Consider the following 24393-nt stretch of genomic DNA (forward strand, 5'->3'; position numbering starts at 1 on the left):
ATCATTTCCCAAGATTTTGATTGGTAGGTGAGAATTAGCTGAAGAATCAGAAACTGAAAGGGACAAGACACTGGTATGTACAAATTCACCTGATAGTTGGCCTTCGGCAACCAGATCAAGGCTGCTTGAAAGTTGATTTAGATGACCATACTCATTTGGCAAGTCTGACTCCTTATCCTTTAATGATACTAAGTCATCTATAACACTGTCACTGTCACTTGAAACCAACATTTCAAGATGTTTAACCTCTGACAACGGCTGCCTTACATTACCTATATCAGACTTTTTGGCCATTTGACTCTTTGTAAAGTTCAGAGATCTAAGTCCATCATAGGACTTTTTGACGTAATCATAATCTTTATGTAACTGATTATTACCATTATTCATCCTGTATACTGCTTCCAAACTACCGTCTTCTTCCAGTTTTCATACTTAAGCTCCTCATATATATATATTTTTACTTTGCTCTTTTTTTCCCACACCAGAGCTCAGGTCAATGATTAACAGAGCTGTTATGCACTAGCTTTAAACTGTATTATAAATGTAGCTTTTTCAGTGTATATTTATGTATCACTGATGATGACCTTTCAAATAGAGGTGAAAATGTTGAGGTTATTTTATCTTAGTTTTAATTAAAGTAATTTCTCCAACATAGGTGTTTGTCATCTTAATTTCTACACAGTGGATTATTATTATTATTAACATCTAACCTCCATTGGAGTCATAGGACTCATCATGGGATGAGTTATCAAAGTGCATTACATCGAGTTCTGTAAGGCCTTGTGTTTATTGACTTTTGAAAGTATAGCTGCTAGGATGAGAAACATGAAAGTAAAAAAAAAAAAAAAAGGCAACAAGCAAAAAACAGCGAACTGTTTTTTGCTTGTTGCCTTTTAGAAGAACTGAAGATCAACTATTAAGAAGTCAAATTTTGTGTAGCCTACCATACTTGAAATATTTTAAGAATACAGACAATCTTAGAATACTTACTGAGAATCCTGAAAATCGACTCACTTCACCTTGCTGTTCATCATCTTGCTTGAATAGAACAGGGAATGTAGGTGGTGCACTGGATCTTCCTTTTTCTGTTTCATTGTTTCTGCACCTTGTCCAACTTATAGATTCCCTTTTTGGATGCACACAGTTTGAATCTTGAAAACAAGAGTTGTTTTCTTGTCCTTTTTTATTGTTATTAAATTCGCTAGCACTTGGGGAATGATCTGGTAAGGAATTGAACAGCAATGAATAATCTGTTGTAGCTCGTCTGGTAGACAGTCTTCTCTCCCCATCAAAGGAACTACAATAAGCAGCAAAAATTTTATTGACAAATTTGTGTTCGAATATGAAGATATTATTTTCATTTTACTTAAAAATAAAGACATTACTTTAAAAATAAACTTTGCTTTAATAGACTTTATAATATAATTTACTTTATAAATAAACTTTTTCATAACAAAAAAAAAATTCATTTAAAATCACTTAATAATGGTTTTAAATGCAAGTTTTTTTTTTTCTTTATAAACTATAGTAATCAATTTTGAAGAATATTATTATTAAATGGCCACCTTCATGAAATCTAAGACTCACTGCAAGTAGCCCACACTAAATATTATTTAAACATGCTTCAGTGAATAAGTTTACTGTTAGTAACCATTTATTCGTAAGATTTCATGTAGGCCTACTCTTGTTTCATAAGACTTATGATGATACTTAAAATCTCATATTTTTTGTGTTCTAATAAGCATACCCATCACATCTAATTAATGAAAAGCTTACAAAGGTAAAGATTTCAAATATATGTGTTTATTTTTGTAATATAATAAAATTAGTTTAATCCTTTATCCAAGTGTGAGCAAACAAAGTTTGCACCTGAAAGTATCTTCAGGACTGGGGTAAGGTGGTACAACACCAGGCAACTCGTTGCAAAAGGTGGAGCAAGCTACTGATACTCCTATCTCAGTATCTCCCATAATGCAAAACACATCTCCTTGCGGATATGTCTAATGTTATGCATTAAGGGAAGGGCCACTACCCAGACTAGTTTTGGCCTTTATTGAGGTCTCTTCAGTGGGAGCCAGGCCCAAGTGGAGATACCAGCCAGAAGCATTAGCAAGGTCATCTCTACCTATAGGAGTTGCCAAATGGTGTGCCACCTTTTTAATAAATTACTCTGGATTTAGAGAAAGATGTTCATAGTTTATTTTTCACTTGGTTAGAATATAATAAATGTAGTTTAATCCTTTATCCAAGTGTGAGCAAACAAAGTTTGTGCCTGAAAGTATCTTCAGGATTGGGGTAAGGTGGTACAACACTGGGCAAATCGTTGCAAAGGTGGAGCAAGATAACATCACTCCTCTCTCAGTATCTCCCATAATGCCACCTTACCCCAGTCCTGAAGATACTTTCAGGTGTTATAACTACAGCACACACACACTTGTATAAAGGATTAAACTAAATTTATTATATTCTAACCAAGTGAAAAATAAACTTTGAACATGTTTATTTTTGTGTTAGATGTTTGTGTCCGTTCTGGACACAAACATCTAACACATCTAACAGTGGTCAGGTGATGGAGTGTCAGCATTTTGGCATTTTAGAATATGGTAACCCCAGAGGTAGGGTTTTTTTCACCTGGAAACTTATTGGAAACTTTTTGTCCCCCAGAACAGGCAAAACTGGCCTGTGAACGCACAGTTCTACAAAAATAAGACATCTCCAGGAATAAGGAGTAACTAACCTATTCTGTAGGATTTCATTTCCAAATGCCTACACATTAAAATGTGTAGGTCTATGTGTGAACATAAATCAGGAGAGGATAGGACACTATTAGTGCACATAAAGGTGTGTACAACTTCGCATGGAGAGAAGACACAAGAAATACGAAAAGCCTCATTGATTATGTTATTGGTGATAGTTCTATCAGTATACAGGAATGTACAGAGGATATGAACTTAGAAGTGACCATCACTTAGTTTTAAGTAGGAAAAAACTGAATATCACATTGAAAAGTAATAGTATAGCAAAGAAATAGTTTAGCAAAAAGTTTTTAAAAAATTAATGTTGAGCAGCTTTTGCAGGTAAACTGTAGACTCAACTATACAAATATTGAAGAAAGAATGAAACAGTTTGAAAACAAGAACCAAACCTTGGAGTTTCAGTGGCAAACTCCGAAGAAAACGTTGATTGATTCAGTCAGGGAGACATGGTAAAGATTCTTATTTTAGAACATCATTAACTTCTTGAACTTTTTGTGTTCAAAAAGAAGTTAAAGAAGCAGTCCTGGGAAAGAAGAAAGCATAACAAAAGTTATTAGCAAATAAGTCAGCAGATGCCCTAAAAGAATACAGAGAAAAATGTAAGTGAACTAAGCTATGTGCGAAAGTAGATAAACAAAAGTCAACGAAAACTTTAGTAAGAATATAGAAGGTAATTATCGGGAAAGTGGAAAATATTTTGGAGGCTATTGAAAAAGCTTAGAAATGGAGGCAAGAGTGATTTTAAAGGAATCAAAGATGATAAAGCACCTCCGTAGCGCAATTGGAAGAACGATGGTACGTTGTGCCCTTCGATTGGAAAAGGCCTAAATTCAATTCTTATCATGACAGGAGGAATCTTTATATGGACTTTTTCAATCGAAGGTGAGTTAGCCGATCTCATATGAAGGTAGCAGGATTTTTTCTCCCGGAAACTTGAGTTTTTCATCCCGCATACAGACAAATCGGCCCTTCAGAACGCACCAATTTACAGACAAAAAATACTAGCTGTGGTGGGAAGTAGATGCCGCTGATGTAGATGATTGGTAGTAGAGGTTCGGTGTAGTGGTGGAGATGGAGAGTAGTACAATAGGTGTTCTCCCGCGATGAGTCTTCGGACTCCTTGGAGGTGTCATGAATAATAATAATAATAATTATAAAGGTAACATGAAAACTGAAGATAAGGACATCCTAGATATCTGGAGTAATTACTTTAAAAGACTATTAAATAAAGCAAGCAGTGACAGAACCTAGTAGAAAATTTTCAAGAGAAGCCCAAAAAAAGGGTACATTGAAATTGTACATCAATATTGAGGTAGAAAACATTGTCAAACATTTGAAATGTGGAAAGGCAGCTGGAGCAGATGATATTTGACCTTAAATGTAAGAATAGGTAACAAACCAATAAATGACTATATGAGAAATAATGACAAAGTACATCAAAATTAGAATGGACTAAGAGTGTAAAGAGTTTGGTGTTCTGCAATGTGAAGTGAAAGAAAAAAAGTTTTGCTATTAAGCATTAATGATTATTAAAACTTTAGAGTAAATTTTAGGTTGAGTTAATTGTTAAAAATACTTTGGATTAGAGACAGATATTGAAAGGTTTTTAAGTTGGTTATACTATAAATTAAAGATGCCAAGAAATTATATTCTTGGTTTAATCCTTTATCCAAGTGTAAATAAACAAATCTCTAATCCAGAATATTTTAGTAATAAGGTGTGATACCATTTGGTTATTTGCATATGGAAATATGACTTCTGCATTACTTCAACCTTGGTATCACTTCTGGGTCTGCCTCCCACTGATGAGACCTCAATAAAGGTCAAAACTAGTCTGGGTAGATGCAAAACTGGGGAGAGTGATGAGGAATCAAGCAGATGTTATGGCCTTACAGGAAGACTTGAATAGATTGTATGAGTAAGCAACAATATGGAACTTTCAGTTCGGTGTTGCAAAGAGTAAGGTTCTGAAATTTGGTAGGTAACAATGGGATGCAAAGTATACACTTAACAGAGAAATTTTGGAGGAAGATGAGGAGACAAGAGAACTTGGAGTGGTGGTGGTGGACAAGAATCTGAAGTTCAAAGGCACATTGCACAAGTTGTCACGTCATCACATCAGATTATGGCAATGGTGCAGAAGAACTTAACATGCAGAGGTTCTGGTTGTTTAGTATAAGGCCTTTCTTAGATCTTGTGTGGATTACTGTGCAGATTTTTTCCCCTGGTTTTCATGATGATGAAGATATATTGGAAAAGGTCCAGAGAAGACTAGCTAAGGTTGTAACTACTGGTCTTTGGGATATGAAATATGATGACAGATTGAGGGAATGTAGTTCGCAAAGTCTTGTGAATAGGAGGAAGAGAGGGGGACATGATTGAGACATTTAAGTTGATAAAGGGTTGTTACCAGTTTAATGTAGAAGAAATTTTTCATAGAATGGGAGAAGAGATAAAATAAGGAGACATCACTGGATGCCGTAAAAGAAGGGTGTGAGCAGGGGGGAGGATAAGAAGCAGGTTCTTTGCATGGAGAATGGTTGGTAAGTGGAAAGCATTGCCTGATATTGTGATTAACACAGACACATTGAATGAGTTGAAAGCATGGTTTAATGGGTTTTGTGTGTAACAGTGTGTACCTCCTGCAATCAATCTTTTGACTCCATGGATGTCTGGTGTTAACAATAATACTGTAATTTCCTTCTATCAATTGAGGTGATCACCATATACTTCCATTTCTGATTCGTTTTCACCCAGCCTGTCACTATTTAAAGAATATATTTTGCAAAGTATTATGCAAGATTATCATGCTGTGCTTGCAGCATGTAAATTTTCTGTAATTTAAAAATGTGAAGTAAGAGATGGGGAGTGCGTAGATGCAAGAAACTTAGAAAATGGGAATAGCTGTGTGATTTCATTAGCAATTCTACAAAAATGAGAATTTGCTGAAAGAGAATTGCGAATAGCAAGGAGGAGAAAAGTGAGCATAAGGTGGTGATGGATATAATATTTCATACTGTGACTAGAGATATGGAAGATCTGAAGGATGGCGTCAACTGTGTCAGTGAATCTTGAGTGAGCGTAGAATGTTTGGTAAAGAAAACAGTGGTACTGAGAGAGGAAGTGGAAGGTATAAAAATGAGTTGATCTGTGTGAAGGGAAAGATAAACAAGAAATGTGAGAAAAAGTAATGGGAATGAAAGTAGAAGAGGATGGGCAAACCATGGAATGAGAGAATGTCAAAAGAATACAAAAGTAAGGGATAGAGATATGAGAGAAATTTATTATAAGTGAGAAAACAAGGAGTGTGTTGGAGGAGAGAGAGAGTGGGAAACGCTGGTGGGCAAGGAATGAATAGATCTATGAGGGAAGTGATGTATTAAGATTCAATGATTTGTGGTGTTTAGAATAGAATGTTAGAGGAATGCTTGCCAGGTTGAATAATAGCAGAGATGGCTTCTTGTGGGGTCTCGAGAATGCAGAGTCAAATGGAGTCTGGAGAGAATAATAATAATAATAGGTATAGCAATTATGATAATACATTCGTGTTTTTTGATACAAATGCCAGGAGTCAGGAATAAAGGAATTGTATTAGTGGCAGCGATAGCCTCAGCTTGTCCAAAGATTATTAGAATCAATGAAACATGGTTGAAAGAAAATGATGTCATGGCAGGAATAGAAGTAGAAGAGAACAGTATATGTTGACATCATAAAAGGGCAAATGAGGTGGTGGAGTGTTACTTTTGATGAGTTGTGTCCTCTCAGAGTAGAGAATTTGGAAGAATGAGGAAATAATAGTTTTGAAAGCGTATGGTGTAAAGTGGATAAGGATAGGTCAAGATATATAGTGTGATGTTGCTATAAGGAACACAGAGGGTGGTGAGCAGGAAATGTTCATTTATTCAATTATTATTTCCATATTTAAAAACTGGAAATTATTTTTTATTTTATTGCTTTTCATATGAAATTTCTTTTAGCAGCTGTGAAATTTAGTTAGAGTCCTGAAAAAGGAATTTATTTAGGATATAAATATACATTATCTGCTTAAGGTTAGAAGTTGAGTTTAATATCTCAATTTGGATATTAGCTTTAATGTGATCACAAAGTATACCATTCAGTTGCATTCTCCTACTGTAGACAAAGTTGATAGCTGATAATTCATCCACAATCACCTCCTCTGGGCAGATGGTAGCAAGAATGGTCTCTTATAGGGATGGTTACTTGAAAGATTGAAGAATACAGGATCGAGAGTTCTAGATCTGATCATTTCATCAGAGGATGTAATTGTGAGAGGGATTTCACACTTTCCTCTAGTTGGTGAAAGTGATCATGAAGTAATCAAAACAAACAAGTTGGTTATCATTACTGCCAGATGAGGCAGTATGGCGTGAGATAGAGGTGAATGGAATCAAATACTTGGTGGGATGTTGTTATAGACCAGGTAATGTGGATGGTGGTGTTAATAATAAAATGTACAATCAAATTAGCCAAGTAAATAAGAAAAGGGTATATGATCATTATGGGTGATTTTAATTATTTAATTATGGCAATATAGACTGGAATGATGAGATAGCAACTGGAAGTAAAGAAAATGAGTTTCTTGAGTTTTTGAGGGATAACTACCTCAGACAGTATGTAACAGAGGGCACACAAGGATTGAGGTCCTTGGTCATCTCATCAGAGGATGTAATTATAAATGAGGTGTCAAATCATCCACCAATTGATGAGAGTGACCATGAGGTGATTACCTGGGTGATTGCCAGTAGTGTGAGGACCTCTGTGAGAAAAGGGCACATGTGGAACTACAAGGGGGGTAATTATGAAGAGCTCAGGAGACAGCTTGTGGGTGTAGCATGGAATGAGGAGGTAGCTGGAAAAGAGATCAATGCAGCTTGGGGAATTTTCAAAACTGTTTAGTAGATGCAATGTCTAAATGTATTCCAAGGGTGAGAAGGTTAAATAAGGTGGGTGTGCGATGGATGAATAAAGAGATTAAGCATACGATACAGAGAAAAAGGGCATTGTGGAGGCAGCATAAGAGAAGTGGAAATAACCAATTCCATGAGGTCTACAAAGACCAAGCCAAGTAAAGCCAAGGAGGGTGATATAAGTGACTTGGTTAGTGAGGGCAGCTAAAGAGAGGTATGAACAGCAGGAAAGCCATCCAGTCTTACACTGTTGGAGATTTGATGTGGAAGGTGGCGGATTCCGCGCTCGATCTGGTCGCCAACAGTGTAAGACTGGATGTAGCCTGTGTCCTTTCCAAAGCAAGACCACCAAAAACCAACATATCAAGGGATATAACAAAGAATGAGGAGGTAGCTGGAAAAGAGATCAATGCAGCTTGGGGAATTTTCAAAACTGTTTAGTAGATGCAAAGTATAAATGTATTCCAAGGGTGAGAAGGTTAAATAAGGTAGGTGTGAGATGGATGAATAAAGAGATTAAGCATGCGATACAGAGAAAAAGGGCATTGTGGAGGCAGCATTAGAGAAGTGGAAATAACCAATTCCATGAGGTCTACAAAGACCAAGCAAGGAGGGTGACTTGGTTGGTGAGGGTAGCTAAAGAGAGGTATGAACAGCAGTTAGCTAATGAAGCCAAAAAGATCCTAAGGAGTTCTTTCGATATGTAGCCAGCAAAAGAAAGAATGATTATGGAAGGATGACATTGATAGGATAAAATGGTATAAAGAAAGCTGTTGCAGAATGTGTGGTGAAGATACTTAATGATCGGTTCATAAAGGTCTTTCAATCTTGTGAATGTGACTTTGTGGAGAGATTGAGAGCAGTTGATGATAGGGAGGAGAGACTAACTGTAAGTGAGCAAGAGGTGTATGGGGAGTTGAGTAAACTAGATGTTAATAAGGTTGTGAAACTTGATAATATATCACCACATATTCTGAAGAAATGTACCAAGGAGTTGACACCTGCCTTGACATATTTTTTTAATACGAGTCTTGTACTCGGTCAAGTTCCTAAGGAGTGGAAGGAAGCAAGATTGTGCCACTTCATAAAGGAGGTGATCAAACTCAAGCATCAAACTATAGGCCTATCTCTGTGTCAGGTGTTGTGGTTAAGTTGTTGGAGAAGCTTGTGAGAACTAGGATTCAGAATTCAGGTTGACAACAGTGGTATTATCTTTCATGGACAGCATTGATTTACTAAAGGGAGGTCATGTTTTAGTAATCTACTTACTTATTACAATAAAGTGACTGCTTCCTTGCACAGAGGAAAAGGATACACAGTAATATACTTGGATTTTGCAAAGGCTTTTGATAGAGTACCTCATAATAGGTTGACAGTCAAACTGGAGCAGATGAGGTTGGATATTAGATTGGTGCATTTGATTGGACACTGGCTATCTGATAGGTATCAACAAGTTGTGTATGGGGGAGCGATATCCAGTGGTGTGCCTCAGGGGTCTGTTTTAGGTCTATTGCTGTTTAACTTGTATATTAATGGTATTGGTGAAGATTTGGATGGAGATATTCAGTTGTTTGCAGATGATGCAAAGTTGGGACGAACCATGAAAATGTTGTGGCCTTACAAGAAGACTTGAATAAATTGAATGATTGAGCATGGGAATGAGGATGTGAGGTCAATCTTGCAAAATGTAAGGTTTTAAAATTTGGAAAACAAAAATGGGATGCAGAATGTATGCTTGGTGAAGATATATTCTCAGAGATGGATGAAATAAGAGATGATAATGGATACATATCTGAAATTTAGGGGATACATAGCCAAAATTGTGAAGACAACACAACGGCTTCTGGGAATGATGCGGAGGACACTGACATGTAGAAGCAGGGAGATTCTTGTTCCATTGTATAAGGCTTTGATTAGGCCACACATTGACTATTGTGCCCAAATTTGGTTACCTGGTTTTCAGAAGGATGAAGAGATGTTGGAAATGGTCTCCTGAGGCAACTGACTGAGGTAGTTTCTGACCTCTGGAATATCGAGTATGAGGAAAGATTGAGAAGATGCAACTTGCAGATTCTGATGAACAGATGAAGAGGGGAGATATGATAGAGACCTAGATGCTATTAAAGGGCTGTTGTAGGATCAATGCTGGAGAGGTTCTACAGAAAATAGTAAGAGATCAGGGGAGAACCAGAGGTCATCCCTGGAAACTGTATAAAAGAGGGTGTGAGAAGCATGTTTTTTTTTATGCAGAGTTGTGAATGATTGGAATTCACTGCCTGAGAGTGTGGTGTCTGCAGAGAATTTGAGTGTGTTTAAGCATGGTATGATGAGCTGTGTGTTTGATAAAAGGACCTCCTAGATGAGTCTTCGACTCCATGGGGTCTTGGGTAATAATAATAATAATAATATCTCCAAACTCCTCTATATACTGACATCTGTACTACATGCAAATATTTTCTTGACTGTTTTACCACAAGAACATGGCGTTGTTCAAAGAATACATATAAAAGATTCAGCATTGAATGAAATCACAAAGAGACATATCTATTTTAAAAGATGGTCACTTTGGGTTTGAGGCAAAGATATTAAAATAGACAAGGAAATGGACAACAGACACAAAATGTATTATTATATACCCAACTGTCTTTAAGGAAGGCCAGTAGAAGGCTGTTAACTGATAAGCTTGTGCAAGAATGCTCTAGTTTCAGATAAGTTAGTTTGGGTTAATTAATTGTACATTTTATATGTTTATGTGCGCAAACGTTGCTGTAGAAGTTGTGTGTTTGTAATTTTTTTTTATTTTATTATTACGGGTATCTCCATGGAGTCAGTAGACTCATCGCGGGAGACCCAAACTAGCAAAACAATATCTGTCATATCTCTTCTTGAATTCATTTACAGACGAAGAGCTCACAACTAAGTCAGGCAATGAATTCCACTCATTCACCACCCTCCAGGCAAAAAACCTTGTTCTGACACCTTTGTTAACCACACTCTTCTTTAATTTCCAGAGATGACCTCTTGTTCTTCCATCACTTTCACACAGCTGAAACATTTCCCCTGCATCAATCCTATAAAAACCTTTTAGTAATTTGAATGTTTCTATCATATCCCCTCTTCTTTGCCTATCAACCAATCTCTGCAATCCACAAGCTCTCAATCTATCAATGTAGGGAGCATTTTTTATATCACTCACCAACTTGGTCACTCTTCTCTGAACCCTCTCCACAGCTTCCTCATCTCCAAGGAATCCAGGTGACCAGACCTGAGCACAGTAATCCAAATGTGGAAGTATCAATGCTTTATAAAGGGGAATAATAACCTCTTTATCTCTGGATGTCAGTGTGTTCCTCAACAACCAAGTAATCCTATGTGCAATCTTGGACACCTTAGCAATGTGTCCTCTGAACTTCATCTCCCTATCTACCAATACCCCTAAGTCCCTAGCCTCATCAATCTCTTGGAGTACCTTTCCATCGATGTAGTACACAGCTGGTAATCTTTTAATCCCAAAATGCATGACTTTACACTTTTCCACATTGAACTGACATCCATTTTCTTTTGCCCATTTTACCAGCTTATTTAAATCCTCCTGCAAACTTTCAACATCAGCTTGATTTTTTATTGCACTACACAACTTTGCATCATCAGCAAACAACTGAATATCTCCCTTTAAGCCGTTTCCTATATCATTTATATACAAATTAAACAACATTGGCCCAAGCACAGAGCCCTGAGGCACACCACTGGTCACCTGCCTCATTCTGGACTCGGCTCCTCCATACACCACCTTATGGTATAATGGGTGTACTTGTTTTCATGAGTTCATATATAAAACCTTTAAATGTACAGCAAGGCATACTGATTTTGTCTCTCCAATCTATACCAATCTTTTCCATTACTTCCACCATCTTATCCCATTTTATAATGTCAAAACCTTTTTCAAAATCTATATAACAGATAATAACTTCTTTATTCACTTCCAGACTTCTTTCACTTATTATTCTTAACAGTCCAATTGCACCTCTTGTTCCCCTGCCCTTCCTGAAACCAAACTGATCTTCTCCAAGAAATTCTTCCACCTTAGATGCAATTCTCCATGTTAGAATTCTCATAAGTATTTTTGATGTATGGGAAATGAGGCTTATTGTTCTAAAATAATTCTAAAAAAATGTTCTAAAATAATCTCTCTAAAAGTAGGGGAACACAGAGAGAAAGTGTTAGAGGAGAGAGAGTGAGGGATGCATGGGAGCAATCGAGGAACAGGGTGGTAAGAGGTGTGATGTATGGGACCTCAATGATTCGTGGTATGCAAGATAGGATGCGTGAGGAGTGTTTGCCTGGAGGAATGATAGAAAGTGTGACTATGGCAATTAAGAAGGATGAAAGAGGGGGTGATGAGATGATTGTGATGGTAGCAACAAATGACTTGAGAGGTAAAGTAAATTGGGCAACGAGAGATATGAGATTCTTGCTTGAGGTTGTATGAAAGAAGATGCAGAGAGGAAAGATAGTGTGCATGTTGTCTAAATATGATAGTGACGAGCTGAGCAGAAGAACAGATATATTGAATAACATAATACCTAGAATGTATCAGAAGAGAGGATTGGAATATGTGGATGCTTGGAGGGTGTTTGAGGTCAGAGAGGAATTGTATGCTAGAGACTGCTTGCATTTGAATGAGGAAGGATATAGGCATCTGGAGAGATTGCTGTTCTGACCGAGTCGATGTGTCAACGCAGGGAAACTAGAACACCCAAGGTGGATGGTAGCAGGGGGGGGGGGTGGCCTCTTCTGGTAATGGGTACTTGGGATAAGGGGACGACATCAGGTAATGCTGAGCTCAGTGGAGTCTAGAGGGGATAATGCTGGATATAGAAACAGTGGCATTTTTATGCTATATGCTAATGCCAGGAGTATCTGGAATAAAGGAGTGGAATTCGTGGCACTGATAGCATCAGCCTGGCCAAAGATTATTGGGATCACTGACATATGGTTGACAGAAGAGGATATAATAACAGAAATAGAAGTAGCAGGGTACAGCATTTTTCAGCAGGATAGGAAGGGAAAGTGTGGTGGTGGTGGAGTAATGCTTATGATAAGTGACAACTTATGTCCTCTAAGAGTGGAGGCTTTGGAAGGCAGTGACACAAATGGTTTTGAAAGCATATGGTGTGAAGTAGAGATGGATGATGGGTTATTTGGTTTGGTGTTGCTACAAACCAACGAGGACAGAGGTTGGGGACCAGGAGATGTTTAGACAGTGTTGAGCTTGACAAGTGCAAGAAGAATGATTATTATGGAAGATTTTAACTACAGTAGTATAAATTGGGGAGAGGAAGATGCATGTAGCAATAGGGGAATGGAATTTCTAGAATTCTTGAGGGACAAGTGTCTTAGGCAACATGTAATAGAGGGAACAAGAGGTTCAAGAGTTTTGGATTTGGTCATAGCATCAAAAGAGTTGATAATAACGAGATGACATCTCTCCCACCAGTTGGAGAGAGTGACCGTGTGGTTTTGATTTGGAAGATGAATAGACATGCAGGAGTATCAACGAGACTGGAACATATGTGGAATATCATATGTTCCACATATGATATTGTGTTCCACAAAGGCCCAGATATCATTAGTGCTTGGGAAATTGTGAAGGAATATTTGTTAGTAGCAATAGTAAACTGTATTCCACAAATGAAGAAGAGGACACAATTTGGTGTAAAGTGGATGACTAACAATATTAAACAGGAACTGTATGTGAAAAAGAGGCTATGGAAGGCTATAAGAAGACAGGCGAAAACCAGATTCATGAAGAATATAAGACACAGGCCAGTTGAGTGACTAGTATGGTAAGGAAGGCGAAATGGGAATATGAGAAGAGATTGGCCCTAAGATCCAAACAAAATCCTAGGGAATTTTTTAACTATGTGGCTAGTAGGAGGAGAAATGATTGTGGAAGAATGACATTGTAGGATAAAAATGGGAATAGAGTGACTTCCAGACAGAAGACAGAAGTAGAAATGGCTATGCAAAGGACATAGTGGAATTGTTCAATGAACACTAATGGTGTACTAGAGAAGCTACGCCCACCTGGCACCTTCGGTGCCTGACTCTCCCATGTTCCGGACTGATATGATTGAGACTCTTAAACTGTTGAGAGGTGGTTATAGGGTTGACACTGGGGAGTTCTTTCCCTTGGTTGAACAGCAGGAAGGAGTGATGACAAGGGGCCATCTGTGGAAGTTATGAAAGGAAACTGTGAGCAAGAGGGTGAGGAGTGGTTTCTTTGCATGGAGGGTGGTTGAACCGTGGAATGCATTGCCTGATAGAGTAGTGAGAGCAAGAACGGTGAATGAGTTCAAGGAGTGGTATGATAGACTTTTTGTTTCCTAAGATGGATCTCCCATAATTAGTCTTGATAGTCTGTGTTTCCTAGGAAGGATCTCCCGCGATGAGTCTTTTGACTCCTTGGAGGCCTAAATAAAAATAATAATAATAAAAATCCTTGCAGTTCACTGTATTACTTTTGTTTGGTATAAGTATAAATATTAAGGTCATAAAATCTTTTGGTAATTCTTCTTTGTTATAAATTAAATTTATTATTTTGGTTATATCTTCAGTTCCTTTCTCCTGAAGTTGTTTCAGGAATTCTGCAGGTATTTCATCTATTCCTTCTGCCTTTCCACATTTTAGTTCTTTAATGTCCATTTCTACTTCTGTCTTCAAAATCTCTGGGCTTCGATCACCTTCATTTACCTTCTTTATATCTTCTAATGGCAACTCATTTGGTCTATTTTCCTTGTCATATAGATCTTCAATGTATTATTTCCATCTCATTAGGATTTTATCTTTTTCAGTTATGATTTCCCCTTTTTTATTTTCTATGCCTCTAACTCGAATTGCATTTCTCTTTTGATTTATGCGTCTTGCTTTTTTGTATAAAAGATCATACCTTCCCACTCTCTCATAATTTTCTATTTCTTCACATTATTTTTTTAAGCCAATCTTCTCTACTTTTTTTTTGCTTCCCTTCTCAATTTGTCATTCAAGATTCTATATTATATTTTCCCTTCTGGGGTGTCTTTATTTTTCCATTTTTTTTATTCTTTTAGCTGTTACATATCCAATTTCTTCTTCTGCAATCTTCTTTATTTTATCTTCAACTTGTTCCCATTTCTTTTCTGGATCTTCAATTTGACAAACTTGTTTCCTCTAATTCTTTCTCCAGTCTTTTTTTAATTTCTCTAAATTGTTCCATTTTTTTCCTTTTCATAGCTTCTTTCATTTTCTTTAGTTTCACATTTATTTCTATGAATAGTAGGTTGTGGTCAGAGTAAATATCAGCTCCAGGATACGTGCATGCATTTTTTACCCTATTCTTGTATCTTTGCTTTACTATAATATAACCAAGTATTCATAATTATTAGCTTATTTTCTTTAAAGAATTCCACTAACCTTTTCCCTCTCTCATTTCTATTACCTAGTCCATATCTTCCTGCTACACTCCCATCCTCTTCTTCTCCCACAACTCCATTCCAGCCTCCCATTATAATCATATGGTCATTTCTTTTTACTTCCTTAATTAGTTCTTGTAATTGTTCATACATTTCCTCTATTTCCTCATCTGAATGGTCACTTGTTGGCATATATACCTGCATTATTGTTATGTCCACCGGTTCAGCCTTCAATTTTACCACCAGAATCCTGTCATTCAGACATATGCTGATGATGTTCTTTGCTGTTCTTTTATTAAAAACAAGTGCAATGCCTTTTTCCTTTTTATTTTCACCTGAGTAAATTACGCTTACTTCATCACTATAAGAATCACCTATTCCTTCCCATCTGACTTCACAGAGCCCTATGATATCAATTTTTCCTTTGTCCATTTCTTGTTTGAGATTTTCTAATTTTCCACATCTGTTCATTGTTCTCACATTCCATGTTGTAAATTTGATTCTCTGATGATCTTTCATTTTCAGTTTGTTTATAGCTTGTTTTAAGTCGCTTTTAGAGGTTTGATCGGGAGGAACATCAGCCCTTGAAACGTCCTTATTTCCCGATATTGTATCCATTCCAATGTGCACCTTCTTTTCCTCTCTGTGCCAAGAGATGCCACCTTGGTTTGCTGGGCTGGTAGCTGCCCCCTTATAAGTTCTATCCATTGCTAAAATGTTTCTAGGGATATTAGTGGAGTGGTTTCCCATTGCCTTCTCCACTGCAGTGTCCCAGCAAGTACTAGTAGAGCTGCTGCCCTCTACTAGCTAAAGTAGAAGTTGGGAAAAGGAGAGACACCCTTGGGTCTCGAGTACTCTAATACCCTTGGGGTTGAAGTAAGCAAGAGTCAGCCAAGTGAGGCTATATAGGAAAGAATATAGAAGGAACCTGACACAAGTAAGTAGAAGCAATGTCAAGCTCAGCTCGGGACCCTGTGGCCACTAACCATGTACTCTCAAGACGGGAGCCCCCCCTGAGCCCAACAGTATGGCATTTTAAAAACACTTACATGGAGAGCCAAAGCCAGAGCCATTTGCTCTAACGATACAGCTCTGTTCACAGAACTCATATACCTGTGCAATACATTCTTGGCCCTACAGCTACAATTCCTACAAAATAGATAAAATACTACATAGTCCCATTACCCCTCCCTCCCAAATACACAGGAATACAACATTAACATTTCTATTATTTTAATGACTAATATAGCCTACTTTCATTTAGAAGTGCCCCTTTTTTTTGCAATGTCATTGGCTCTTTACTCAAATCTTAGGGCATTACTGAAGTGTTATAAAACTAATATATGAAGAATAATATAGGAGGAAAATTCAGACATACCTTTTTTGGATGTTGCTTTCTGTCTCCTTATCATGGCGATATGCATTCATCTACTGTTAAGCTGTTAGAGGAAGGGGGTTTGGAGAAAGTGGGGGTAAAGTAATGTGAGGAAATTTGAAAAAAACCAGGGTTTTTTTAAATGTAAAATAATAATAATAATATCATTATTATTATTATGGGTGGATAGACAGCATTTGGGAGGGGGGGGTATAAGAGAAGGATCAGAAGATAGAAATTACTTTTTTGGGGAAGAGGAAGGATTGATGGTAAAAAATCAGGAGGGGAGAGTAACGGGTTGTGAACCATTTCGACAGTGTGTCATCTTCGGAACTCATGGGGGTACTGGAGGCTATGTCATGTTGGCTAGGTGTGTCTGTCTTTGGTGTGCTTGTGTTGCCTTCCATTGGTCAGAGTCATGACCTAATTTTTATGTTATGGAGATTCCAACTCTTGGAGATTATACAGGGTTGGTGCACATTTATTGAGTTTTCGGCACATTTTATGGCTATCATTTCCAATATTCTAAGCATTGTTTTGTTGTCTTGTATGTCTAATATTATGTCGATTTTCAAGATACCAAGTAATTTTATATAAACCTGGTTTTTAATCCTATTTCCCAAGTAAGTGCAAACAGACAAGAAAGTCAAGTTTGCACCTGCAAGTAGTGCAAGTCCAAGGCAACTCGTGGTAAAGGTGGATAAAGTTCTGATCACTTTCCTTAGTATTTTTCCCTAAATAAAGCACATCCCCTTGCAGAGATGTATGATGCTAAACATTAAAGGCAATGGTCACTACCCATAAAAATGGGGTGACCTCTCCTCATAATGTAAAACAGTACTACATCTCCTAAGAGCTGTGTGTTTTTACATTATGAGAAAATATCAAGAATAGTGAGGGATCTTGCTCCACCTTTGCAACGAGTTGCCATGGTGTGGCACTACCAAGTGGTCATTTACGCTCGGATTCGCCGACAGTTCGTCGGCATGAAACGTTCAGATCGTAGTTCTCGATCGTAGTTTCGCAGATCTAATGCAGAGCTCATTATGTATTTTATCTGATCACTTTCCTTAGTTTTGCCAAATACTAAGGAAAGCGATCAGAGCTTTATCCACCTTTACAACGAGTTGCCTTGGACTTGCAGGCGCAAACTTGACTTTCTTGTCTGTTTGCTTACTTGGGAAATAGGATTAAAAACCAAATTTATATAAAATTACTTGGTATCTTGAATACATAATATAGCCAAGTTAAAAAACTTTCTACATTAAGTCGATTTGCGAGGTATGTTTCTGTTCAAGGGTGTGGATTGCCATTTCAGTTTTTCCTGTACTTTGTAGCCTCTTTTTCTTTTTGTTGTTGCATTTTTTATTGTTTAAATGTTCTGGAATAGGGATGTTACAGTCATGTACTTTTGCCCATAAAGACCTGATAGTAGTAGAACCTGTGTAGGTGACATCACAGTCTTTTTGGCAAGGAAATTTGTTAGCAATGTTGTGGTGTTCTAATATTTCTTTGTGTATGAGATTTTGTAGGTTTTAGAAGTGTTACCAATTTTTGATTTGTAGCGAACACCAGCTTGTAGTCAGTGTGTTTGAAAATGTATTTGTAGTCTTTGTATGTGTTCTGGATGTATGGCAATTTGATAATTTTTTTTTTGTGTGTGTGTTGGGAAGTTTGTTTTGATTGTTGGGTTGTTTTGCCTGGTTTTTGCTGTTTTGTAGACGTAATTTATTATTTGCATTGGCTAATTCCAATTTTGAAAAATTTGTGTTAACTTCTTTATTTCTGTGTCGAGATAATTACGGTTAATTGAAATCTTGTAATCATTTATGAATTGTGTTAGGATGACTGATTTTTTAATCGAATAAGGATGGTAAGAATCTAAATGGAGGTAGTTTCCGATATGTGTGGGTTTGTGGAATATTTTTGTGGCTATTTTGTTGTTTTTTCTGACTAATGCAAGATTTAGAAAATTGACGGATTCGTCCTTTTCGGTTTCTATGGTGAATTTTAGTCTGTTGCTGTAATCGTTAAGGGATACTTGTACGATGGTGATGTGTTTTGGTTCTCCGATGCATAGAATATCATCCACATATCGGTCATAAAAGGTGATGCTGGGGGGGGGGGGGTTGAATAGGAGTGATTCTATGTGTGCTAGGAACAATTCAGCTAAATGTCAGCAGATCTTTTGTCCCATAGGGAGTCCAAAAATATAGATGTACATGTTGTTGTTTAAGGTTGAAGAAGTTTGCAGAGATTATTAATTTGATTAAATTTATAGTATCACTGGATGTTAATTTTGTTCACGAATGTAGTGTGTGGTCTTCTGTGAGTAGTGTGTGTACAACATTTAGTGTTCTGGGGATGGCCACGTTGGTATATAATGAAGTTGTGTCAAGTGAAATGAGGATGTCTTCCTGGGATAAAGTTAGGTTTTTTATTTTTTGGAAAAGGTCATCTGTGTTTTTTATCATAGATTTTGACATTGTAATGGTTTGAGTAGTTTGGATACGAATTTCGATAAGGGTGATGTGGTGGTGTTTTTGTAAGACTGTTGACCATGTTGAGTAACCATCTTTGTGGGTTTTGATTTAGCTGAACATACAAGGGGTACATGTGGTGCTGGGTGTTGTGTTTTACATTGTGATTTTGTCTATCTTGTTCTGATATTTTAGAGTGTGTAGGGTGTTGTTGGTTGTTTTATGAGGTCATTTTGAATATTTTGGTATGTGTTTTGGTCGTTTAAAATGGCTGTTATTTTGTTATGGTAATCTGTTTGGTTTATGATGACTACTGTATCAACTTTGTCTGCTTTTGTGATCATTATATTTGGGTTCTTTTTTTTAATGATATTAAAATCTTATATGATATTAAAATATTAGAATCAGGGTTTTGTGTAGGTTAGGAGTAATATTGGGTTTTACTAATATTTTGCTGTTTATGATGTTTTTATTTTCTGGAATATTATTTCTTTATTTGGGTGAGTTTCCAGTTTTGCTTGGATTTTGATAATAATATCTTTGTAAGGTACATATTTTAGGGATACTGCGAAGTTTAACCCCGTCTTCAAGATGGTGATTTCATCGGGTGTGAGGTTATACATGCAGCTTCCAACCAAAGGGTTAGAAGCATGTTTGTTGTATTAAGGGACTGTCAGGATATTCCATTTTTTTGCATGCTGAGCTTCCCTTAATTGTGTGTGGTCATTGATGTGTGACTGGGTATTCTTCTCTTTTTGCATGATTTCAAAATAATACTGTTTAGAAAACAAAAGCAATTCTATTTTTACATGTTATATTTAACGTGGTTCAAATGCCGTTTATTTTAAAAATTTCTGTTTGAATTCAGTTCTGTTAAAATGGGTATTTCCATTATAATTATCATTTTCTAGAATGGTACATATGTACTTAAATTTTGTACATTATTATTATTATTCAGGCCTCCATAGAGTTAAGAGACTTCGTGGGAGGTGCTTCCTAGGAAACGCAAAGTATATCATACCACTCGATCATATCACCTCTATTTCTTCTATTCACCAATTAACATTGCACAGTCCTGAAACCATCTTTGTTATCTGCCTCTGCACTCTTTCCACAGTTAATTTATCCTCTTCAAATCCTGGGGACCAAATTTGAGATTTGAAACCAAGACCTTAACTACTTCCTCCAGTACAGCTCCTCCAATCAGGTATGCAGCCTCCCATTGATGTATCCCATACTTTAAGACTTTACATTTTGCTGCATAAAACCGCCCCACCATTCATTGCCCATCTGTCTAATTTATTCAAATCCTCTTACAGAGCTGCCACATCTGCACTATTACTAATAACCCTTCCCAGCTTCACATCATCTGCAAACGACTGAATATCCCCTTGCAATTCATTGAGAAATGTCACTGATATAAAGGTTAAACAATACAGGTGCCAGTACTGAGCCCTGTGGAACCCCACTTGTAACCTTCTGCTTCCTTGATATTGCCCCACCATACACAACTCTCTGATACCTATCAGACAGCCAATCCTGAATCCATCTGACTAACCCGACTTTTAAACCCATGTGCTGCAACTTAAATATCAGCTTATCATGTGGCACCCTGTCAAACGCCTTTGCAAATTCCAAAAAAATGGTAGTATATGCCTTTCCCTCATCAACTGCTCTTATCACTTTATTATAAAAGGCAATCTTATTACTAAAGCAAGAGTGCCCCTTAACAAATCCATGTTGATTCTCACAAATAACATTACCCTCATCTGCCCAATGCTGTATATGGTCCCACACTAATTTCTCCAAGACCTTAACAACTACTGATGACACACAAACTGGCCTATGATTAGAAACTTCCAGTCTGCTACCACTCTTGTGTAGCGACACTATCTTACCTTCCTTCCATTCCTTGGGTACCTTTCCTGCAGCCAGGTCAACAGAGCTGTCAGTTCTATAGCACATTCTCTCAAAACTCATGGTGAAATACCATCCAGTCACACAGGTTTACTGATATCCAGAGTACTCAGTATTTGGAATACACACTCTCCTCTTGCACCTCTAAACCCTGAACATGCCCTATCCCTTACTATTAAAACCTTCTTCTCCAGGATGAAATACTCCAATAAAGTGCTCATTGAACAACTCTACTATGTCCTCTGTAACAGTCACTCTATTCCCATTTTTATCCTGCAATATCATTCTTCCACAATCATTTCTCCTCCTACTGGCCACATAGCTAAAAAATTCCATAGGATTTTCTTTGGATCTTAGTACCAATCTCTTCTCATATTCCAGTTTTGCCTTCCTCACCATACTACTCACTCTCCTGGCCCGAGTCTTATATTCTTCATGCATAAATTATATATTTAGCTCGATCCTTTATCCAAGTTTAAGCAAACAAAGTTTGCACCTGAAGTATCTTCAGGCCTGGGGCAACTCATGGCAAAGGTGGTCTAAGTTCTCATCACTTTCCTTAGTATCCCATAATATACATGTCCTCAAGGAGATGTGCTTTGCATTATGAGATACTAAGGAAAGTGATGAGAACTTATTCCACCTTTGCCATGAGTTGCCCTAGTCTTGAAGATACTCAGGCACAAACTTTGTTTGTGCCTGAGTATCTTCAGTATCTTTGCTTACATTTGGATAAAGGATTAAACTAAATATATAATTTATAGTCTAACCAAGTGAAAAAAACCTCCAACATCTTTCTCTAACCAGAGTAATTTAATAATAAGGTGTGACACCTTTTGGCAACTGGCATATGGAAATATGAGTTCTGCATTGCTTCAACCTTGGTATCACCTCTGGGTCTGGCTCCCACTGAAGGGACCTCAATAAAGGTCGAAACTAGTCTGAGTAGTGACCCTTCCCATAATGCATAGCATTATACATGTCTGCAAGAGAATTGCTTTGCATTATTTGATACTAAGGAAAGTGATGAGAACTTAGACCACTTTTTCCACAAGTTACCCCAGTCCTGAAGATACTTCAGGTGCAAACTTCGTTTGCTTACACTTGGATAAAGGATTAAACTAAATGTATAATTTATAGTCTAACCAAGTGAAAAAACCTCCAACTTCTTCATGCATCTGCTCTCCGCTCCTCTCCTTATATCTCTTCAGTAACCTCTTTTTTACCTGCAGTTCCTGTTTGATATTGTTTGTCATCCACTTTACACCAAATTGTGTTCTCTTCTTCACTTGTGGAATACAGCTTACTATTGCTGCTAACAAATATTCCTTCACAATTTCCCAAGCACTAATGATATCCTGGCCTTCCAATTCCGCCCTCCATGGAACTGCTCCAAGTTGATATCTAAGACTATTATAATCACTAGCCTTATAATTCCACATATGTTCCCTTTCTTTGATACTTCTGCATGTCTATTCATCTTCCAAGTCAAAACCACATGGTGACTCTCTCCAACTGGGGGGGTAGAGATGTCATCTCAGTTATTAATGCCTCCGTAGCGTAATTGGAAGAATGACGGTAGATTGCGCCCTTCGATTGGAATAGACCTAAGTTCGATTCTCATTGCGACGGGAGGAATCTTTATCTGGACGATTTTCAATCGAAGGTGAGTTAGCCGATCTCATATGGAGGTAGCAGGGTTTTTCCTCCCGGAAACTCAGGTTTTTCATCCCACATACAGAAAAATCGGCCCATCCGAACACACACAATTTACAGACAAAAAATACTAGTTGTGGTGGTGGAGGTGGGCGGTAGATGGCGTTGATTGAGATAACTCATAGTAGAGGTTGAGACAGTTGTATTTGAAATAGTTGTAGGTGTCCTCCCGCGATGAGTCTTCAGACTCCTTGGAGGTGTTAGGAATAATAATAATAATTATTATTATTATCAGCACGTAATATCAAATTAGTAAAATTAATTATTGATTACTTTCGGATATTTTCGTAACATTATCCCATTAATCACGATGTCAGATAATTCAGTTAGACATAAGAAGAAAAGCTAATTCTTTAGAAACTAAGATCCAAATTTTAGATCATTTAACAGCTGGAGGAGGTTCAATATCCTTAAGGAAATATTTTGGATCAAACAAAGCTACAATGAGAATGATTAAGAAAAATGAAGAGGCCATTAGAAAATCTGTTTTTATGGAACAAAATTACGTGCAAAGTCATCATCGTATATGAGAGATATTATTTTTTATTATTTTCGATTATTTTACATCTTGACTATAAAAGTCAAGATGCAAAAGGCTCTAGTGAAGTGGAAGATTGCTCACAAAAAGGAATACCTCTAGATGGAAATGCCATCAAACAGAAAGCATTACAGTTGTTCAAACAGATTCAGGAAAAGGAGCCAACAATATCAAATAACAATTGTGTTTTTTCTGCAAGCACAGGTTGGCTTACAAAATTTCTCAAAAGATACACGTTTTGTAATGTAAAAATAAAAGAAGAAGCCGCATCTGCAGATGAACCAGCAGCTAGGGAATTTCTTATAAAACTGTCCAAAATTATTGAAAATGGTGGCTACACTCCTGATCAAGTTTGGAATGCAGATGAGACCGACCATTTTTGAAAAAAATGAGAAGTAGAACTTATATAGTGAAATCACAAAAAGGTGTTGGTGGCTTTAAAGCAGCTTAGGATCATGTGACTCTATTATTTTGCAGCAATGATTAAGGAGATCGTATATTTAAACCATTACTCATTAATCGATCCCTAAGACCGTGGGCAATGAAAGGTGTGGATTTTAACACATTACCTGTGAACCAGCTGTTAACTAATAACCATATGCGCAGGTGCATTTGGGCCTTTTCGAATTTCTGTTTTATTGAGTATTTAGTGATGCAATAGTTTCTTTAAGAAAGATGCATGTGTATATACTTTAAATAAGTATTTAAAATAAAAAAAATTCCATTAAATTTATATAGAGTTTTATTCAATGATTTTCACATGTTTTGTTTGAAAATCACTTATTGTTCATATTGGGTTTTCACATCTGGAACCATTCTTCTATTTTTTCATATGCACTGTATTCTTTTTTATACGGTTTTTTTCTGGAATCAATCTACCATGTAATGGAGAATTTTGTGTGTGTGTGTGTGTGTGTGTGTGTGTGCGTGCGTGTGCGTGTGTGCATGCGTGCGTGCGTGTGTGTGTGTGTGTTATTAAGCTTCATAGAACAGAGGAATGTGTGGAATTCAGTGCAGAAAATTATGATATATTAAGGAAACAGATTAACGATTTGCAGTGGCTTAGTTAGTTGAAGGGGAGAAATTAGTGTTGCCTGGGATTTAGTCTGGAATCAATTACTAATAGCAATGTCAGATTGTATTCCTAAGTCATTTGTAATTTCTAATTAAGATGAATTTCTATTCATCTGCCAAATTACAAATTTGGCAGATGAATAGAATAGGAATAAAAT

At 37.0% G+C, this 24393-nt stretch overlaps 1 protein-coding gene across 4 annotated transcripts in view; it reads right to left on the reverse strand.

Moving 5' to 3' along the window:
• LOC150103677 (ras GTPase-activating protein raskol-like) overlaps nucleotides 1-24393 on the reverse strand; it is a 770313-nt gene that overhangs the window by 133031 nt on the left and 612889 nt on the right. For all 4 annotated transcript variants that reach the window (XM_090396487.1, XM_090396486.1, XM_090396489.1 and 1 more), the window contains one exon: nucleotides 991-1297. In XM_090396487.1, coding sequence (XP_090252613.1) covers nucleotides 991-1297 — 307 coding nt within the window. The remainder of the gene's footprint in view (nucleotides 1-990; nucleotides 1298-24393) is intronic.

This window comes from Typopeltis vanoorti, chromosome 8 (assembly GCF_054136105.1).
Source record: "Typopeltis vanoorti isolate ZY-2024b chromosome 8, IOZ_Tvanoo_1.0, whole genome shotgun sequence".
In the NCBI taxonomy this organism is placed as follows: Eukaryota; Metazoa; Arthropoda; class Arachnida; order Uropygi; family Thelyphonidae; genus Typopeltis; species Typopeltis vanoorti.